At 45.1% G+C, this 20849-nt stretch overlaps 2 protein-coding genes across 2 annotated transcripts; both read right to left on the bottom strand.

Moving 5' to 3' along the window:
* Positions 1-4936: 4936 nt before the first annotated feature.
* Positions 4937-9663, bottom strand: LOC147529181 (glutathione S-transferase-like). Its single transcript, XM_086608331.1, has 6 exons — positions 9577-9663; positions 8473-8524; positions 8091-8223; positions 6859-7000; positions 5476-5607; positions 4937-5059 (listed from the first exon to the last, which is right to left on the bottom strand). The coding sequence occupies exons 1-6, from the start codon at positions 9661-9663 to the stop codon at positions 4937-4939; spliced, it is 669 nt and encodes a 222-aa protein (XP_086464457.1).
* Positions 9664-15007: 5344 nt separating this feature from the next.
* Positions 15008-20657, bottom strand: LOC147529180 (glutathione S-transferase-like). The gene is made up of 6 exons (XM_086608330.1): positions 20571-20657; positions 19128-19179; positions 17404-17536; positions 16450-16591; positions 15458-15589; positions 15008-15127 (listed from the first exon to the last, which is right to left on the bottom strand). The coding sequence occupies exons 1-6, from the start codon at positions 20655-20657 to the stop codon at positions 15008-15010; spliced, it is 666 nt and encodes a 221-aa protein (XP_086464456.1).
* Between the last annotated feature and the right edge of the window lie 192 nt (positions 20658-20849).

Below are 20849 nucleotides of genomic sequence, written 5' to 3'. Positions count from 1 at the left end.
ATCACCTCCCTTGACCCTCCGGCCACACTTCTTTGGATGCAGCCCAGTATACAGTTGGCTTTCTGGGCTGCTGCAAGTGCACATTTCTGGCTCATCTTGAGCTTCTCCTCAAGAAACACTCCCAAGTCCTTCTCCTCAGGGCACATCTCAATCCATTCTCTGCCCAGCCTGTAAGTGCACTTGGGATTGCCCCGACCCACGTGCAGGACCTTGCACTTGGCCATGTTGAACTTCATGAGGTTCTCACAGGCCCATCTCTCCAGCTTGTCAACATCCCTCTGGATGGCATCCCTCCCCTCCAGCGTGTCAACCCCACCATACAGCTCAGTGTCATCAGCAAACGTGCTGACAGTGCAGCCGATCCCACTGTCCATGTCACTGACAAAGACTTTAAACAGCACCACACCGAATGCTGACCCCTGTGAAAAATCACTCGTTACAGGTCTCCATTTGAACATCAAGCTGTTGACTGCAACCCTCTTTAGTGCAACCATCCAGCCAGTTCCTTATCCACTGAGCGGTCCATCCATCAAATCCATCTCTCTCAAATTTAGAGACAACGATGTCATGCATGACAGTGTCAAATGCTTTGCACAAGTCCAGGTAGATGATGGCAGTTGCTTTTCCCTGATCCACCAATGCTGTAACCCCATCGTAGAAGACCACTAAATTTGTCAGGCATGATTTGCTCTTAGTGAAGCCATGTTGGCTGTCACCAATCACCTCCTTTTTTCCCACGTGCCTTAGCAGATTTTCCAGGAGCATCTGCTCCATGATCATGCCAGGCACAGAGGTGAGACTGACTGGCCTGTAGTTCCCTGGGTCTTTCTTTTTTCCCTTTTTAAAAATGGAGGCTAAGTTTCCCCTTTTTCAGTCAGTGGGACCCTCACTGGACTGCCACAGCTTCTCAGATATGATGGATAGTGGCTTAGTAACTTCATCCGCCAGTTCCCTCAGGACCCGTGTATGCACCTCATCAGGTCCCATGGACTTGTGCACCTTCAGGTTTCTTAGAAGGTCTCACACGTGATCTTCTTCAGTGGGTGGTTCTTCATTTTCCCAGTCCCTGCCTTTGCCTTCTGTGACTTGGGCAGTGCGGCTGGAGCACTTGCCAGTGAAGCCAGAGGCAAAAAAGTCACTAAGTACCTCAGCCTTCTCCATATCCTGGGTAGCCAGGTCTCCCATTTCCTTCCAGAGAGGGCCCACAATTTCCCTAGTCCTCCTTTTATTACCTACATACCTATAGAAGTTTTTCTTCTTGCTTTTGATGTCCCTGGACACATTTAATTCCATCAGGGCTTTAGCTTTCCTAACCTGATCCCTGGCTGCTCAGACAATTTCTTTATATTCATAGTATTGATCCCATCACAGCTTCGTGATGCCAATAAGATCATAGCCCTTTAGGCGTGCACACACCTCTAACTCCTCTCATTTACTCTCCATGCTACGTTCATTTGCACAGAGACATTTCAGTTGGGCCCCTGATGAAGCTGACTTAGGCTGGAGTGTCTGGAATTCCTTTCTGCTGCTCTTCAGGTGCTCTCAGCTTGTACTGATCAAGCTTGATATTATCACCCTCCCCATTCAAATCTTGTTTAAAGCCCTGTCAATGAGCTCCGCTACCTGATGTGCAAAGACCCTCTTCCCCCTGTGAGAAAGGTGAATCCCAATTGATGCCAGCAGCCCTGGTGCCCCAAAAGTTGTCCCATTATCAAAAAACTCAAAACTGTGGTGATGATGCCAGCCAGAGAGCCATGTATTAATAGACAAGGAATGTTTGTTTCTTTCAATGTCACTGCCCGCAACTTAATATAGAGAGGAAAAGACAACCTGCACTCCAGATTCCCTTATCAACCAACCCAGAGCCCTGAAGTCTCTTTTGATCAGCCTTGGACTACAAATTGCGGCTTCATCACCACCCACATGGAAGAGCAGTAATGGGTAACAGTCTGAGGGCGACAGCGGGCCTGGAAGTTTCCTAGCCATGTCCTTAACCCAGGCCCCAGCAAGACAGCAGACTTCCCTAAGAGGGTCTGCTGGCATACCGTACCCTCTGTTCCCATCAGAAGGGAGTCGCCTACAACTATAACCTGTGTTTTCTTCCTTGTGGAGGTGGTCTCGATACGAAGGGTAGGCCTTTCTGACCCTGGCAACACCTCTGGTGTAGATGGACCATCATCCACAACATCCATAGACGGGCCTTCTACCTCCAGAGCCTCATATCTGTGTACAGAGGCACCTGGGACAGCAAAGTGTACAAGGAGGGGGTTCACTGCCACCCCAAGCACGGCCTTGCCTCCAGTCACTCCTTTCCTTTAAGCTACTGCCTTCGGTCTGGTGGCTGTTCCTGTTTCTGCCTCGGGCAGGGCAGAGCATGGTCCTGCCAGTCTCTCTCAGACTCCCTGATGCTCGTAAAACTTTCTTCTTCCTCTTGCACCTCTGCCACCATGCTGAGCAGGCCTTCCACCTGGTCACACCTCACACAGCTGTTCTCACTACTGCTGCCCATTAACAGTGAATGGCTCTGGCACTCCCTGCAGCCTGAGATTGGGACAGCTGCATGTTTTTGTGGAACTCTGGGTTGCCACATCCATTCTGCTAAATGCAGAAGACTTCATTTTCTGCCAGGTCGATACCACAGCTGAGCTCCTTCTGAGAGGGTGATGGCCACCAAGGGAACTCACCACTTGAGCTGGCAGAGTGACAGCAGAATAGAGACGGGCGGGGGGGGGTAAAGCCCGAGCAGTCATCCCCGAGCAGCGCCACGGGCCACTCTAACCCGCTCCCGAAGTAACAACCGGCCTGGTACGCACCTCGCCTTTCGCCTTCCCTCGCCTTTGAGTGGGCAATGTGCGCTGGCAGCCCAGAAAGCCAACCATATCCTGGGCTGCATCAAAAGAAGTGTGGCCAGCAGGTCAAGGGAGGTGATTCTGCCCCTCTACTCTGCTCTCGTCAGACCCCACCTAGAATACTGCATTCAGCTCTGGAGTCCCCAACACAAGAAGGACATGGAGCTGTTGGAGCAGGTACAGAGGAAGGCCACAAAGATGATCCGAAGGCTGGAACACCTCTGCTATGAAGACAGGCTGAGAGAATTGGGGCTGTTCAGCCTGGAGAAGAGAAGGCTCTGGGGAGACCTTCTAGCAGCCTTCCAGTACTTAAAGGGGGCTTACAGGAAAGATGGAGAGGGACTTTTTACAAGGGTGTGTAGTGATAGGACAAGGGGCAATGGCTTTAAACTGAAAGAGGGGAGATTTAGATTAGAGGTAAGGAAGAAATTTTACACTCAGAGGGTTGGTGAGGCAGTGAAACAGGTTGCCCAGAGAAGCTGTAGATGCCCCATCCCTGGAAGTGTTCAAGGCCAGGCTGGATGAGGCTTTGGGCAACCTGGTGTAGTGGAGGGTTTCCCTGCCCATGGTAGGGAGGTTGGAACTAGATGATCTTCAAGGTCCCTTCCAACTCTAACCATTCTATGATTCTATGACTCCCGGCAAAGGCCCCGGCTGGCCGCCCCCAGCCCCCGAGCGGGATCCGTCCCCCCGGGCAGGCGGCCCGCGGAGCCGGCGGGCAGCCTTGCCCTACCCTCCCTCATTCCACACCCCGCCACGACGGGAAACGCGCTCCTGCGGCTCCGCCGAGCAACGCCGTACTCCGGGGCGGGCGGTCAGCCCGGGGAGCAGCTGCCACCGCTGGCCGCCGCCACAGGCCGTACTTCGCAGCAAAACTTCACGCCGGGCCCGCTGCCTCCGCCAGCCCGGGGCTACCGCCCCCCCGCCCTCCACTCCGGCCCGCGGGACGTCCGGCCCCCCACCGCCCCTACGCTCCGCGCAGGCCGCACCGGCACAGACGCCCCGTCCCACCAGCTCCGCGCAGACCGCCCTCGCTGCCCGGCCCGACCTCGGCCCGCTGCTCCGCCCCTCAGCGGTCGCGGCTGCTGCTGCACCGCCCGCCCCCGCCCCGGCTGCCTGGGGCTCGGCTGCGGCAGCCCCAGCGCACTGGGGCACCGCGTCCCTAAGGCTCACGGCGGAGCTGAGGCAGAAGCCACTGCGGCCGTGCCCTGAAGGCTTCGGAAGAGACTTCTTCCACTAGGATGGCTGCGAGGCCGGTGCGGTGCCGCGGATGCACCTCAGAGGGACACAGCAGCCCGGACAAATTTCTAACTATTGTTGGCCATGTACAAAAGATTCACAAGAGGCCATGGTCACTGGGAACATAACATCATACAATCATAGAATGGTTAGGGTTGGAAGGGACCTCAAAGATCATCTAGTTCCAACCCTCTGCCATGGGCAGGACCCCCTCCATCCACTACACCAGGTTGCTCAAAGCCTCATCTACCCTGGCCTGGAACACTTCCAGGGCTGGGGCAGCCACAATTGCCCTGGGCAACCTGTTCCACCACGCTCATCCTGAAGAATTTCTTCCTTATATCTAAGCTAAATCGCCCCTCTTTCAGTTTAAAGCCATTGCCCCCTGTCCTATCACTACAGGCCCTTGTAAAATGTCCCTCTCCAGTGTTCTTGTAGGCCTTGTTGAATTTCTTGAGGTTCTCACAGGGCCACCGCTCCAGACTGTCAAGGTCCCTCTGGATGGCATCCCTTCCCTCCAGCATGTCAACCACACCACACAGCTTGGTGGCATCAGCAATCTTGCTGAGGCTGCAGTCCATCCACCATCCATGTCACTGACAAAGATGTTAAACAAACACGAATTATAAGCATATTTTATTTCACGTAATTGTTCCATAAAATACCCCCTTCTGGAATCAACAGCTCCAAATCAGCTTTTTATTCCAATTTAACAGCGTAATCTGTTTCAATAATACCACGTCATTGGATATATGATGCAAACCACAGAACACATCTATGCAGTTTACACTTACAAGGCACAGCTCTGGTAAAAGACTACAGTTGTGTTACCTTCAGCAGCCATGTGATTATATATTGAATAATTTCTTCACCAAGGCAACAACCTTCTCATCTGTTGGTGGCTTCCTCTGGCTGCCAGGCTGCAAGAATTTTTTGATTGTTGGAATGTTGCTTATTCTTCCTTTAAAAGCCTGTAAGAAGCAGCAGTAAAGCCAATGAGGGTCAGGAAATTGTAATTCAACCTTTATAGCTTAAAAATCAGGTGACTTGCATTTTTACTTCTCAGATATACTTATTACACAGAGAAAGGCAGTAGCTCCTTCTAGGCAACACAGCACTCAGCATTTTCCATTTTAAAAAAATATTTCTTCAAAATATAACGTTGCCAGCAGTAACAGAAGGATAGGACTTGCAGGCACCCCCTCCTGATTCTCATTGCTGTGTTTGAAGACACATGAACAAAAGCAGCAGTTACAGGACCAAACTGGCAGAGTCAGTGAGTGAATTCCCATGAGCGGGGAACAGCTGGGAAAAGCAGAGCTTGGGAAGGTGAGCCCTGATGATCCCTGAGGTCCCTTCCAACCCAAACCATTCCATGATTACTAACCTGTAGCAGAGGGAATGCAGACAGTATATCAGGCTTCAGTTCTTCAACCAGTAAAATGGCTTCCAGCAGATGGATGTCTGCCCAGCTTAATTTGTTGCCAACAAGATAATCATGGCCATGGTCTTTTAAGGCCTACAAGATATCAATTAATAAAAAAAGTCATGTAGGAGGTAACAATTTTATTTAGATGTTAAATCACAGATTTCTACAAAAATACACAGCAGAGCAAATCCCTGCAAGGATCTATAAAGTTAGAAAGTGACAGGTATTCTCACAACAAAAAAATCAGAACTGATGTTTCAGTATGTGTGTACCTATGACTCACTCCAACCTAGTGCACCAGGTAGCTGATGCAAGTCCAGTCCCACAAGAAAGACTTCAGCCATAGAAAAGAAACAGGACCAAAGTAACTGTAAGAGGCAGTCAGGAGAGTTTACCTGTAGTGTACTTGGATTATAAAAAAAAAAAAAGAAAAAAGTGAAGTGATCAAGTGAGTTCCCAGATGTTTCAGCAAAATTTCAGATTGCTAATTAGAGTTAGAAAGAGGTCAGGAATGAAGGAACACAGCCTTTCCACCCGTCCTCCTGTATGGAAGGATTCTTTCATGGCAAACGGCTGATGGAAGAATCACAGCCCGCCAAAGCTACTAACAGCTGTAACAGACAAGTTGTGGCAAACGGTGCAGCACAGCTTCACAGCAGTTTCCTTCTTCCTGTAGCAGAAGCAGAAGGAGGAGACGTGTCTGTGCCCAAGCTACTCTAACGCTACACTTAAACAGCTAACAAACGTGCACTAAAACATCAGTCCACACCTTTGGAAACGGATTCCTTCTCCAGTCCCATCTGCCAATTTGACTCTAGTAGACGCAGTAACCTCTGACAGAGGCAAGGCTGGTACCTTCATGTAGTCACTTCCCATACTGCTCTAACAAGGTCCACCACAGCTTGTCTATCAAAGCCACATGGAAACTCCCAAAGGGAGCATCTGAACCAGATTGCCTGCAGTGCTTTATGGCACCTTTTGCCACCCTATCTGGTTGCTGAGTGTTTAAAGCAAACACTCATAGCTAGGGATGTTTTCTGTCAGGATTGTGTAACACATGGACAGCAAACCCAGCTAAACTGAGTCAATGAACAACTTAAACAGCTGGTACAGAAGGAAAACTATTAATCATCCTAACAAAATTAACTATGTTAAAAATCATGGAAACGTTTAGCTGTGTATTTACCATAAGTGAACAAGGATTTCAAGACTTTCCTCCAGAGTTACAACTCTGTTGCTTGCCTTATGGAAAGCAGGTGTGTAGGGCCAGAGGAGTGGAGTGGGGGTGAACCTATACCCCACTTTACTGCCTTTGTAGACTACTGATGATTTGTCACTTACCTTTTCATAAACAGGAAAGTACCTGCTTGAAACTCGTTCAATGATTAAGGCAAGATTCTTTTCTCTTGTGTCAGCTGGTTGAAAAGGGAGATGCATGGCCATTAGCATCAGGTCTGTTGTTCCCTCCACGTACATATCAATCCTGAAACAACCATTTGTATTTCACATTTATCATTTGAACATTGCCTTTTGGTTATTGTCCTGAAATACAATGCTGAAGTGATCACTGAGTAAAATGCTTCTTAGCGAATGCAACAGAAGACACTTGTTTGTTTTCTTGTTCTTCCACTTTGATTCCAGCTCAATTTATTTCAGAACACAGACTTTACGAACAGGCTCACAGTGTCTGGAACAAGCAAGGTACAAATAAGTGTCTGCAACTACGGTATTTGAAGTGGAGTTCACAGGCATTTCCACTGATAACCTATTCATCTGTGCTGTTGGAGAAAAGACCACATATGACAGCCAGGCTAGAGAAAAAAGGTAGTTTGAGGCCTAGTCATGAAAGGATCCCACCAACAAACGGCTGCCATTTACCAGTTCAGACATGCCAGTCCATAATAATGATCCCTGCAATCTCTGCAGTTGCCCCTCCATTATCACAGATTATACTCTTTACAGTAAGTGGTACTCAGTTAGGTTAAGGACTTAACTGAACTTGGGCACTATTTGTTTTTTTTAAAGAAAGGGCTTTTTGCTTTGGCATTAGCCCTTTAATTATGACAATGGAAAGTATCCACAGCTTATATAGTAAAGCAGCATTAGGAAAATATTGGGTTAACTTTCAGTAGCATTACACCACTGAACATGTCTTTTTTAAAGCAGCTATGAAAGATTCTGAAGAAAAGAAATTAGAACACTTAAAGACACTTCATTTTTTTGCAGGCAGCTGTAGTTTTTCCTACTGTTTTCCAGTTTAAAGAGGAAAAAAAAGGCAAACTTAGCCTTTATTATGTATTAAGGTCCTGCAATTGCCCAGGAACTTAATGCACCTGTGGTCTCTGTGAAATCAAATGAGCCTTAAGGTGGTCATAACATTCTCTCTGTGTTGACAATTAACAATCACTTATCAATTAAAAAGTCCATTCACCCAATGCCTGGATCTGAGGAGACAAAGCACTGGCAAATGTATATGCACCTTTACATGCAGATATTTCAAAGCAATATTTTTCTCATAAATATTAAAAATCATGGAAGAGTATCAGTAAGGACAGTATGCGCTGTTACCATACCAGGCTCTCTCTTTCAGGTCTTTTCCGTAGAGATTGTATTTTGCTGCTACGTAGTTGAGGATGGCTCTAGTCTGCACCATCTTCATCCCGTCGATCTCCACCATTGGCACTTGCTGAAACAGCAGGGATCCGTCTAGGGAAGAAAAGGAAGCAAACTACTCACACTGCTGCAGTACTACACTGAATCTCAGAGAGACACGTAGTAACACACCAAGACATCTCCAATTCTGAGGGATGAAAGCAGCATCCACAAGCAAGCAGGTCTCTCAAATCTTCTCTTTACGGGTCACATCGTATTGGAGGTCTTACAAAAAAATCTCACCTATTGTCCTTTCATTATATTGGTGTGAGTTTATGTTTAGGGTACAGTTTACAGACTCACCATTGCGTAATTTTTCTAAGTCTTCCTTTTTTTCTATGAATTCTTCCTCAAACTGAAAAGCAAAGATAGAAAACAACACTGCGTCACTGCAAAGGCAACGGAGAAGTGGAAAGGAGTCTGGAAGTTAGACTCCACCTCTCCACACTATTGTCTACACTTCTCATGACTCTGTTGTCCCTCTACTCCTATTCTTCATCTCTGCTCCTGAAAATAACCCAGAACTATAGTGTAATGTTTACACCTCCAAAACAGCTTCCTTCATTATAAAGACCAGAATACTTGCCTGCACCAACAACTACCAGACATCAAATCATTCACTTAAAAGCAGCTGATGCCATGTGAAATATAGAGAAATTTTTAATAAGTTATACCTCTGTTACACAGCATTTATCTCCCTCTTTCCCCTGCTGATATTTCTTTTTTTCCAACAAGGACACTTGAATGAGGGCAAGATCTTTGTTTCCTCAGTGCATGTGCTCTGCAGCTTCTCTGCCAGCAACATGCACAAGTCAGAAGCATTAAAAACGCTTCTGTACTCCAATGCAGCATAAATATTTTCTGAGAAAATAGTTTCAAAGCACCGTATAGAAACAAAAATTGCATGTAGAAATTAAGATACCTTAAGATGGCTTTCACCTGCTCTGAATCTAGATAGCTCCCTCACTGCCTTCAGGGCAGCTCTGCTCATTTATCCTACTCATGTCCTCACCCAAAGAAGGAAAAGCACTTTGCTTGGAGATAATGTTCTAAAGTTTTTCACCTGGTACGCACGGTCAGTCAGCTGAGAACTATCATGAGACTCAGAGAAGCAATAAGCATTCAGAAAAAGTCAGAGATACACAGTTCTGGTCTGTAGCAACAATTTAAGACCTCCTTCTCTTTCTATGTTAAAATCCTTTTCCTAGACAACTCTTGCTCAAGGAATACATTATGTAACTACAATATGAGAGAGCGTATCACTGAATCTAAACATTCTGCATCACAACATGGGATGTTGTGCGCATCTCTACGCATAGATGTAATCAGGAAACTTTTCCAAAGAATACTTATTTTAATCCCAGATTAATCTGATCGCCTTATTAAAAGATAAATAAAGATACAAACCTCAACCCCAGCTGCTGCTAACAGCCACCGGATTGACTCCATCCTTCCCCTTGCCTTGGTGTAGTGCAGCTTAGGCTTCCCCGCCATGATTTCAGGGTTCTTGTTTCCTGATGAATTCAAGAAGATGATCTTACAGGATGCATGTTTTACATTAGCATTTAAAATATTCTACTCCAAACTACTAAATACAGTTGGATCAACATGAAAGTAGAAGGGCAATCAAGAGCTGGATACTTGGGCTTGATGAAACCACGATTCCTGTGGATTTGTGAATAAAAAGTACACACTACCAGGAGAAAACACAGCAACTCAAAAAAAAAAAAATCATGACAGAACGTAATAAGCATTTGCTAAGTCAAATACTAGAGCTCATCAGAGTTTTACAACCAAAACTGAATTGTAGGCTTTTCCTGAATAATTACATTTTTAAGCGAGCAGTGATGCAACCTCTTCAGTAGGTTTGGGTTTGTGGCAGCATTTGTAAACACCAGGCTTGAAAACATCCTATGTCAAATTAGTTGCTTCTCAAGAACACCAGCCCAGAGACACCAGCACGTATCACGGTGGAGCCCCGTGCGGCTGTGCCTTTGTGAGTACGAGCTTGTAACAGCAATAGATATTCCAGCATGTATTTCACCAGGCCTGCTGACTTCCACATTTAGCTAGTTCTGTTTTCACCGTTAGCCAAATCACAACACATCCATTATAGAGAACGTGGAGCACCTTCAAGAACCATTCCAATTTTATGAACAACAGTGAAACTGTAACAGGGATTTATATGCTGTTGGCTCTGGAAACTTAACGTTAAAACCACAGAATCATAAAATGGTTTAGGCTGGAAGGGACCTTGAACATCATGTAGTTCCAACCCCCCTGCCATGGGCAGGGACACCTTCCACTAGACCACCTTGCTCAAAGCCTCATCCAGCCTGGCCTTGAACACTTCCAGGGATGGGGCAGCTGAAACTTCTCTGGACAAACTGTTCCAGTGCTTCGTCACCCTCATCCTGAAGAATTACTTCCTTATTTCTAATCTAAGCCTACCCTCTCTAAGTTTAAAGCCGTTACCCCTTGTCCTATCACTACACGCCCTTGTAAAATGTCCCTCTCCAGCTTTCTTGTAGGCCCCCTTTAAGTACTGGAAGGCTGCTAGAAGGTCTCCCCAGAGCCTTCTCTTCTCCAGGCTGAACAACGCCAACTCTCTCAGCTTGTCTTCATTGGAGAGGTGCTCCAGCCCTTGGATCATCTTCGTGCCCCTCCTCTGGGCTCTCTCCAACAGATCCATGTCCTTCCTATGCTAAGGGCCCTAGTGGTGAACACACTACTGCAGGTGGGATCTCATGAGAGCAGAGTAGAGGGGAAGAATCACCTCCCTTCCCCTGCTGGCCACACTTCTTTGGATGCAGCCCAGGATACAGTAGGCTTTCTGGGCTGCTGCAAGTGCACATTTACACCTCACATTTTTCTGGGTGCCTGATTTCCTGCTATCTGCAATAAAGAAATAAGTTTTGCAAAATAAAGACTCAGAATGCTGTTTTTTGAGTCTCTAAATGGTTCTCAAGCATTGTTCAAGGTTGTCTTGTTTGAAACCAGTGATTTATGGTCCAAGACTCTCATACAATTAGCAGAGGAGGTAGAAGACTATACTGCCTTGTATCATTTTGCCTTAACATGTCTTTCACATGTGCAGTTTAGTTAAGCAGAACTCTGTACTGAGAGCGATTGGCCCACGTCAGAGAACAAGCACATCAAACCCCATCTGCACCCCAGAGCATTCTGCTCTGACAAAAAGCAGGGTGTGTGAGATACATTGCTCTGGTTACTTTGGCATTATCTCACCATGCAGTTTAATGTTTAATCGGATACACAATAGAAAGTCAGCAGTTTTTGTGCTTTCTCCAGCAGCCCTTATGCTGCATTATAAAGTGACAGGAAGGATTTTTTCCCCTATTGTAAGCATTCGATCTCATTTACAAGGCTCCCCCCTCCTCTCATTTCTTTAGGCAAGCACCTGAAGACATGGAATTTAATTTTATCTCTGGTCACATTAGATTTGCCTTTACCACAGACAGAGTCAAAGCGCAATACCTGCTCGGTTCAGCTCCGACCCTTTGCTGGAATTTAAAGCAACGACAGTTTCTAAACAGACTGTCATTCCCCAAATCAGAACCAGTACGTGCACATCAGCAGCAAACATGTAGACAGTGCCTAGTTTACACTTGCTTCACAGTTATTAACACCATGTCAACAACAAAGCTGAAGCATTAACAGCAGCAAAAACAAATTACTAAAAAAAAAAAAAACAAATTCCCCTTAAAAATAACATTTCATCTTCTCTTCGGTAGGAAGAAGGAGGTAAGGAGAAGCACTCCATGCTGCTGAGATCTATATTTCTTTTTCTTAAATCTGTACACCTAGAAAGCAGTTGATTAATCATTTAACATTTGATGCACATAACCATGTTAGTAAAGACAGTACATAGAAGTAAATAAGCCATGAAACCCCTTCCCTGACTTAGTTTCAAGTACACTAATTCCCTACGCGAGCCCCAAATCCAAAAAGCTTACCTCGTACACAGCGTAACTCACTCTAAGCTCCCAGTACCTTTGCCTTCAGATTATATCAGTCTGTAGCCCCTCCTGCTAAAAGAACCACAAACAATTCTCTGCTGACGAAAAACTACCATTGCTTAAGCAAATAATGAGGTCTGCTTGATAACTTCTCACCTTCAGAAAACAAAATCCTAACTATCACTGACTACATACAAAAGATTCACAAGAGGTCACGGTCATTGGGAACGTAAAATCATAGAATCATAGAATGGTTTAGGTTGAAAGGGACCTTAAAGATCATCTGGTTCCAACCCCCCTGCCATGGGCATGGACACCTTTCACTAGACCACCTTGCTCAAAGCCCCACCCAGCCTAGCCTGGAAGACTTCCAGGGGTGGGGCAGTCACAATTTCCCTGGACAATCTGTTCCAGTACTTCCTCACCCTCATCCTGATGACTGTCTTCCTTATATCTGATCTAAATCTACCTTATTTCAGTTTAAAGCCATTGCCCCTTGTCCTATCACTACATGCCTTTGTAAAAAGTCCCTCTCCAGCATTCTTGTAGGCCTCCTTTGAGTACTGGAAGGCTGCTAGAACGTCTCCCGGAACCTTCTCTTCTCCAGGCTGAACAACGCCAACTCTCTCAGCCTGTCTTCATTGGAGAGACCAACTGGCCTGTAGTTCCCTGGGTCTTCCTTTTTTCCTTTTTGAAAATGGGAGCTATGTTTCCCCTTTTCTAGTCAGTGAGAACTTTACCGGACTGCCACAACTCAAATGTGATGGATAGTGGCTTAATAACTTCATCCGCCAGTTCCCTCAGGACCCGCGGATGCACCTCATCAGGTCCCATGGACTTGTGCACCTTCAGGTTTTTTAGAAGTTCTCGGACCTGATCTTCTCCTAGAAGTGGAGTGGGCAGTTCTTCATTCTCCCAGTCCCTGCCTTTGCCTTCTGCGACTTGGGCAGTACCGCTGGAGCTCTTGCTAGTGAAGACAGAGGCAAAAAAGTCATTGAGTACCCCAACGTTCTCCATATCGCGGGTAATCAGCTCTCCCATTTCCTTCTGGAGAGAGACCACAATTTCCCTAGTCCTCCATTTAACACTGACATACCTGTAGAAGTTTGTCTTTGTCCTGATTTCAGGTGGGACAGAGCTCTTCTTTTTAGCAGCTAGAAGAGCTCTGAGTTTTGGATTTAGTCTCAGAGTTTGTCTGAGAAGAACATCAATAGTGCACTGATGTTTACAGTTGGCAGTGAGGCCCAAAGGACTTTTTCACTCCCATGTTCTTGTTGTTGTGTAGGAGCACAACAGGATAGGAGGAAGCAGAGCCGGGATAAATGATCCATGACTCTCCTTATGATTTGTACTTAGACTTATGATTGAGGGCCAAACTGGCCAATTAGTATTCCATATCATGCAGCATCATGTCCAGTATGAGTGTCAGTCGGAAAGAAGAGCTCTTGTTCTTCTGGGGCTCTCACTCTCGTAGTTCACTCTCTCTCACTCTATTGTCTGGCCTCTCACTCATCAAGATTGCGGTGTCGGGACTTATCTGTTTTGGAATCATTAGTTCGGGATGGCACAGGTCTTGGTCAAGGGCCAGTGAGCAATTACACTGTGCCTTACTCGGTTGTATGTATTTATCATTGAGCATATGTATATATATATATATATATATAAAATTACTAGGAGTATTAAATTGCTCTTATCTCAACTCACGTGTCTCTTTCCCTTTTCTCCCTTAATTCTCTTCCCTTTTCCAGGGGTAGGGGAGGGTGATTGAGCAGCTTTGTGGAGTCTTGGTGCCGGAGCAGCCTAAACCACAACAGTCTTTTTGCCCTTGGTGTCCCTGGCCAGATTTGATTTAATTCTACCAGGGCTTTAGCTTTCCTAACCTGATCTCTGGTTGCTTGGACTATTTCTCAGTTTGCCCCATTTAAAGCTGCCAGCACTAGAGCATTAATTGCTTTTAGAGCACTTGTTGTTGCATTTACATATGCAAATGATTTGGTGTTTAAATAAAGTACATATTTATATTTTCAGCTTTCTCACTAGGCTCTCAGTAGTAGAGGTCGATCAAAGTGATTACAATGTACAGCTTTTCTTTAACTGATCTGCATGTAAAATGACGTGACTCAGCATGAAGTCCTACATTTCAAGGTCTCACTAGCACCTGCACCAGTCTGACTCCTCCTTCCTCAAACAACAAGTTTTCAACTTGACAGTTGGTGGTAAGCATTCATCTCTCAATCGAGCTTGCAAAGTGCTTTTAGCTGCTACAGTAGACCTTTGAGTCATGGAAGTATCAGTGAAGCTACAACACAAGAGTTTAAATAGGACAAAACAGAGGTGCAGTACGACCTCTGATCGCAGCATAATCCAAGTGAAGTTCAGAGGAAAGCTGAGTCTGAACATGTCAGACCCATCAGGCCAGAACCTGCAGGCTTGTCCTGGCATTTCCCCCAACAGGCACATCACCCACTCTTTGGGCTAAGCTCTCTTCATTTTCCAGCAACTCTTGCACGTGCCAGAAAGACAGAGCCAGAGAGCCCTTCAGTATACAAGCAGAAGCAAGATGTCATTGAACAAACTGGGTTTCAGTGTCACAAGTAAGACTTTATTTCAGGTAATCTCTGAAGTAATTTAAGGCATCCTGTGTTGTGCAGCTAATTAGTGCCCCCTAATTCACTGAACTATTTTGTGTGCTGGTGTGCTCACGTAGATTTGCTTTGCAAGTGTGCGCAGTAGGCCAAAGTCAGTCCTGTAGCTAAGGAGAGAGAGATCGAAAACCTGGTCACTATCTTCATCGATTTCACTTTGCCACTATCAGCAAACAAAGACAATGAGATTGAGTTTATCCAGCTTTAGGTTACTGCTCATTCAAAAATTTTCAGCACTCTTTCTACATCTTCTTCCGGTGTTGGCGGTTTCCTCTGGCTGCCAGGTTGCAGGAATTTCTTTATTGTGGCGATATTGCTTATTCTTGCTTTAAAACTCTACAAAACAAAACCAAAACGGCACTGAGCTTAAGAACCATGGTAACTGTCAGGCATTTAGATGTTCTCCATGTTCTGAAAGTAACATTATGGACTGATCCTGCAGAAGAATCCATATGATGCTTCCTGTTATGCTTTTGTACCTATAGTGACAGAAGGCGGCAATAACCATCAGTATTTGAGGCCAGCTTATCCAGCACTTAGGATATTTGATTTTGATTTTGTCTCTCACTGGTTTCCTCACCCTCCCACTCTCCCATATTTCTCAGCCAGTTTAAATCAGTGGTCCTGCTTTCATTCACTGTCCATTAGAACTGTCCATTCAATTACCTGCAAGAGAGGAAACTTGGCCAGTATATCAGGCTTGAACTCTTCTGCTGTTAAAAGGGTTTCAAGTAATTGCACATCTGCCCTGGTAAGCCGGTTGCCAACCAGAAAGTCCTGTCCGTGGTCTTTCAAAACCTAAAAACACAACCAGAACCAGATGTGATTTTTCCTTTTCTCTACCTGACTTAATAGGATATCTTCAAAGAAAGGTCATACACTGCTTAAAATGAAGGAAATGTGTTAAAAAATCTGTAGCACAAACAAACGATCAGACCACACTGCCATCCTAGGCATAATTTATGAGTTCTTTCTCTTCTGCATTTCCCTCCGGCAGCTCAGTCGTACCCCTCTTGCCTTCACTTCTGTAGCTCAGCACTACTGTGTTGAGGGCTGAGCGTTATGGAACACAGCCACCACTGCAAATGTCCCCACAAAATTTACAAGAGGCTTAAGTTTAGCCCTGGGTATAGTAAGAGTATCTGGGGCTCTTTCAAATTATGGGCAGCTCCCTTCTTTCTCATCTGTTTCCTCTTCAATTTGGGGAATATTGCATTGGGATCTCTCCACATGTAACCTGTGCCTCATGGTCTCGACACCCAGCTAATCCGTCCTTTTTTGTTATAGAAGGGGCTGCAATACTTTACATAGCATGTAGGGTACGGGAGGTTCTGCACTTCAGCAGGAAACTTTATGTAAAAGCTGATGCTCTAGTGTCTTTTGTCTGAAACAACAAAGAGACTGAAACGTGGACATGTGGGGAGCTCAATTTGTCCTGGGTTTTTGCAGCTCTGCATATCTCTCAGATTTGTAGTGCCTTCTGTCCCCTCTGTAGTGTCCTGTCTCCATCCTTGTCCCAGCCCCACCAAAACCATAGCATTTATTTTTAAGGGGTAATTTTTCTTCTCTGTTTTCCTCAAAAGAAATTGTTTGTGTAGATCCAGGATGGAGTTTCAGGAAAACAATACTAATTAAGCTACGACATTGTTGCCACGTACCTTCTCAAAGACTGGGAAGTATCTGTTTGTGGCCTTGTCCACAAGATTAGCAAAAAGTTGCTCCTTTTTATCTGCTGGTTCGTAAGGATAGAGCATGAGTAACTCACTCAGATCTGCTATTCCTTCCACGTACATATCGATTCTGAAAGCAATAGATCCAGTTGGTCAAGTCAAACACAGTAGGTCTGAATGACATGAGAGCTACTGGCATAGCTTGGAGCAGTTTCCCCAGAGCGCAGAAGCTTCGAGGGAGAAGGATGGTGGGTGAAAGGCAAGTGCAAAGCACCTGACCAAAAACTAAAAGACTGTAGCCCTTCCATTTTTCACTAGGAGTGATGCTTCTCTCTTAAGTTTTTTTGAACCTGAGGACAAAACTGGCATGTCATCCAAACTTATGTTAAAAATCCAACCAGACATGCCAAGTTAAGCAGTGGATCTATACAATTCCTAACAAATGTCTTGAAATGTGTTTACCTGTGCTAATTAACTTGAAGCATTTAAAAATACGTCAGGTCAAACCACATGCCCTAAGAGCCCTGTCCTTTAATAAACAGTTATTAATTGTAACTGTTATGCCTGGTTATTAGAGAGAGAAGTTTTTTGTTTCCATCAACGACATTTCCCTGAATTTGATGTGCTGAAAATGCCTGCTGCTGACAACTGCAGGAGAACATGAAAAGCAGCGTCAGTAAGACAAGCTGCCCTCTGCGCTCCTGACTGCTTTCTTCTGATAGCTGCATTGAGCTTTGATCTTCATGAACTGCCTCGCACCTGCCTACTCAATCTGGCTGGTTATTACTGTTGTAGACACCACCCACAGTCACGGTCAACACGTGCTACAGGAAAAGCTGCCGTATCGCCCTGAATCTAACTGTGAGCTGAGATATTCTTGTGTTACACAGAGAGGTGGTATGAACTGCAGTCTAACAAACAAAAGTGGAACGGTTACAGTACAGGGCTCTCTCCTTCAGGTCCTTCCCATAGAGGTTGTACTTTGCTGCTATGTAGTTGAGGATGGCTCTAGTCTGCACCATCTTCATCCCATCGATCTCCACCATTGGCACTTGCTGAAACAGCAGGGATCCGTCTAGGGAAAAGGGCACAAGACAAGGAGACATCCAGTCACTGCAGGAGAACCATTAGTGGGTGATTGGCAAAGTAACTATGTGCATTATTTTTGATCTGTGGTAGTCTTCCTCACTGATGTAACACAGTGTGGGAAAAAAGCTTACCATTAAGCCAAGACCCATCTCTTAGTGACATATTAATAACTTAACATTATAGCAATCAGCTTCTTGAAGTTTCTTCAAATCTGAAGAAGCACCCAAATGCAAAACTTTTATCAGTCATACACTAAAAAGACAAGTCCTGCACTGCACAGCCTTAACACAGATGATTTTCACGGAGGTTACTACAGATGAGAAGGACTGACGGATCTGACCCATAATGAGCCAGTTTCTGTCATGCTTTAGTAAGTGTTATGGAAACCTGGACTATTTAAAGGCTTGTCAACATATACTGTGAATATAAATGCATATAGTTTTATCTCTGTGGCTACTATATTGACTTTATACAATGACATACATCTGTAAGGCATGAAGCTTCACGGATTTCATGAGATTCCTGGAAGAGCCAAATATCACTTGGTGTGAGACTGTAGCCAGGTAAAACCCTTACTAGTCTGCGGAAGCCTTACTCTAGCAAGGAAGAAGTCAAAACACCTCCAGGAACTGATGAGAGAAAGGAATCAGAGTATTTTCTTTATGGAATCCTATTCCTTGACTCAAATAACTGATCAGCAATGTCCGTCTTTGTATCTCCTGTTAGACAGGCACAGAAACTGCCTGCTATTAAGGGCACATTTTCATTTATGCCTATGTCTCAAAACACTTTTTGAGAGCAGGCAGGAGGATCAAGTCATCGTTCCTAAAGGAGAGCAGGGCTACAAAGGCTAACCCTTGCTGAGACTTCTTTGAAAAGCCAGGTGAACTGGAAGAGCACAGACATGTAATTTGGTTTGGAGGAAATGTGAACGTCATGTCCACAAAGATGGAAGCTAAAGATAAAAAGTGAGTAGTTGCCTTGGGAAACAGGAATGCATCAGAGGCACAGGTTGAACTCAGGATTCTGGAACTCTCTTTTCATGCGGATTATAGAACAACTACTTTGTAGGCAACCTAAAATGCTAATGAATTTCAAGATGATCTGATGAGAAAAACCTGTATTGTCGTAGGACAGGAGGCAATGGGCACAAACTGAAACACGGGAGAGTCAATCATCTGAAGTGAAGGAAAGGCTTTTCTACTGTGAGAGTGACTCAGCACTGGCACGGGTTGCCCAGAGAGGCTGTGGAGTCTCCGTCCTTGGAGATACTCAGAACCCAACTAGACACTGTCCTCAGCAACTGGCACTAGGCGGCCTTGCTTGAAGAGGGGGGGGTTGGCACAGACGATCTCGAGAGGTCTCTTCTGACCTCAGCCCTTCTGTGATTTAGGGAAGACTGAAGCAACTGGGTAGGTGATACCATCTAACACACTGCAGTATGCATCTGTGATACCTCATGTACAATGCAGCCTAGATTTTCTTTTTAAGAGACTTCTTAGATGTTCTAAGACAAACTATTCTAATTCTAATTCTTATTATTATTATCTAATTATTTAAAAGTGAAGGAAACTTACCCTTCCGTAACTTTGTCAGATCATCCTTTGATTCCAGAAAAGATTCTTCAAACTGCAGGAAATACAGAGGAAAAGTTGTGTTGTCACTACATATTTTAGCTTCTGCTTCACATGAGACAGTGAGGGCACACACAGATGTGTTTTGAGGAATCTCATTTTTTGAAAAATAAATCAGATTTGGAAGTGACATCGTTAAAAACTTATTTTGCCTCTGTCGCATCCTCTCCTCTTCCCTCTCACATGTGGTTCATATTTTTGTGCAGGTAAGATTCTGGCTAAAGCTGAGATGACTGAAAGGCACAAAACCCTGTCTCCTGAGCAAAACTGGACCACACCATTTCTGTTGTCAGTGCTGGCAAGAGATGGTGCAGGCGAAGGAGAGGACAGGTGAATTCATACTGCAACAGCAGAACTGTATTGTAGGCCCTTTGCCTCAAGCTGGCAAAGGGAGGGAGAGAGAGAAGACATCACGTGCCCCCTGCACCTTTCTGGCCTAGTGCCCATCTGTGGATACAAAAAGGCTAGAAGCAGAAATTTTCCAGCTACTGCAGCGTCCTGTGAAAGTTCTTTTTCCCATGCAGGCTAGCTGAGAAACAGTTTGAGGTTTTTGTAAACTAAGACTTTATCTTGCACCTGTAGCTTGTTATGCAGTCCTGTTTATGGTACACTGGGAAAGTTGTTTTGAAATGGGTGTCGTAGCATTTAGCCAATCACTCTGGGAGGTGGATGGTCAAGCGACCAATTGCCTTGGCCATCCTTGTGAACCATATTATATATATATATATATATACGGATTTGTAATTAATAAACGGCTGATACTGCTGCTGCCGCTGCTGATACTGCTGCTGCTGCTCCTGCTGTTGGCGTTGGCATTTTCTCCTGCACCTGCATTCTGTGTCGTTCTTCTCTCCATCCCCGGCACGGAAGCGACACCCATCACCATGACAAAAACTCACAGCTCTTAAAACACACAGATCCCCACAGGCCCTCTCCAGTTTAATAGCAGAAACTGCTAGAGGTAAAACAGTCACTCTGTGGTTTATAATATACAGTGCCTTCAGGGCTAAGCTACATTGTAGGAGGCATAATGACTTTTTGCTATTTTGGACACTGAGATTTAACTGAAGGTCTTCAGAATGAAAAGTGCTAGACCCCTGTGATCGGAAGATAAGAAGCCAGGTTCTGCTGCTGTGATTTTCAATTTTTTCTTTCAGTAGCTACAGAGGAGAGGAATTTGTGGTGCTACCTGTAGGCTTGGCACATGATGCTTGGAAGTGAGATGGAACTTGTCCCGCTGCTTAGGGTAAGCTAGTGGTCATTGTTGGCTTGGTCAGCAATGCACTAAATGCAGAGCTTGAAACTGCTGGTAAATCACATTTTTAATAAGGAACAGCAAAAATACATATTTGTCACATGCTCTTAGTAGAAAAAATAGGGACAAACCTCAACCCCAGCTGCTGCTAGTAGCCACCGTATTACTTCCATTCGGCCTCGTCCATTGAAGTAGTGCAGCTTGGGTTTCCCAGACATGTTTCTATGTGGCTGATTTCCTGCTATCTGCAATAAAGAAGTAAGTTTTGCAAAATAAAGACTCAGAATGCTGGGTTTTGAGTCTCTAAATGGTTCTCAAGCATTGTTCAAGGTTGTCTTGTTTGAAACCAGTGATTTATGGTCCAAGACTCTCATACAATTAGCAGAGGAGGTAGAAGACTATACTGCCTT

Source organism: Tauraco erythrolophus, chromosome 2 (assembly GCF_009769465.1).
Source record: "Tauraco erythrolophus isolate bTauEry1 chromosome 2, bTauEry1.pri, whole genome shotgun sequence".
NCBI classification, from domain to species: domain Eukaryota; kingdom Metazoa; phylum Chordata; class Aves; order Musophagiformes; family Musophagidae; genus Tauraco; species Tauraco erythrolophus.
This window is presented reverse-complemented; position numbering and strand designations above follow the sequence as displayed.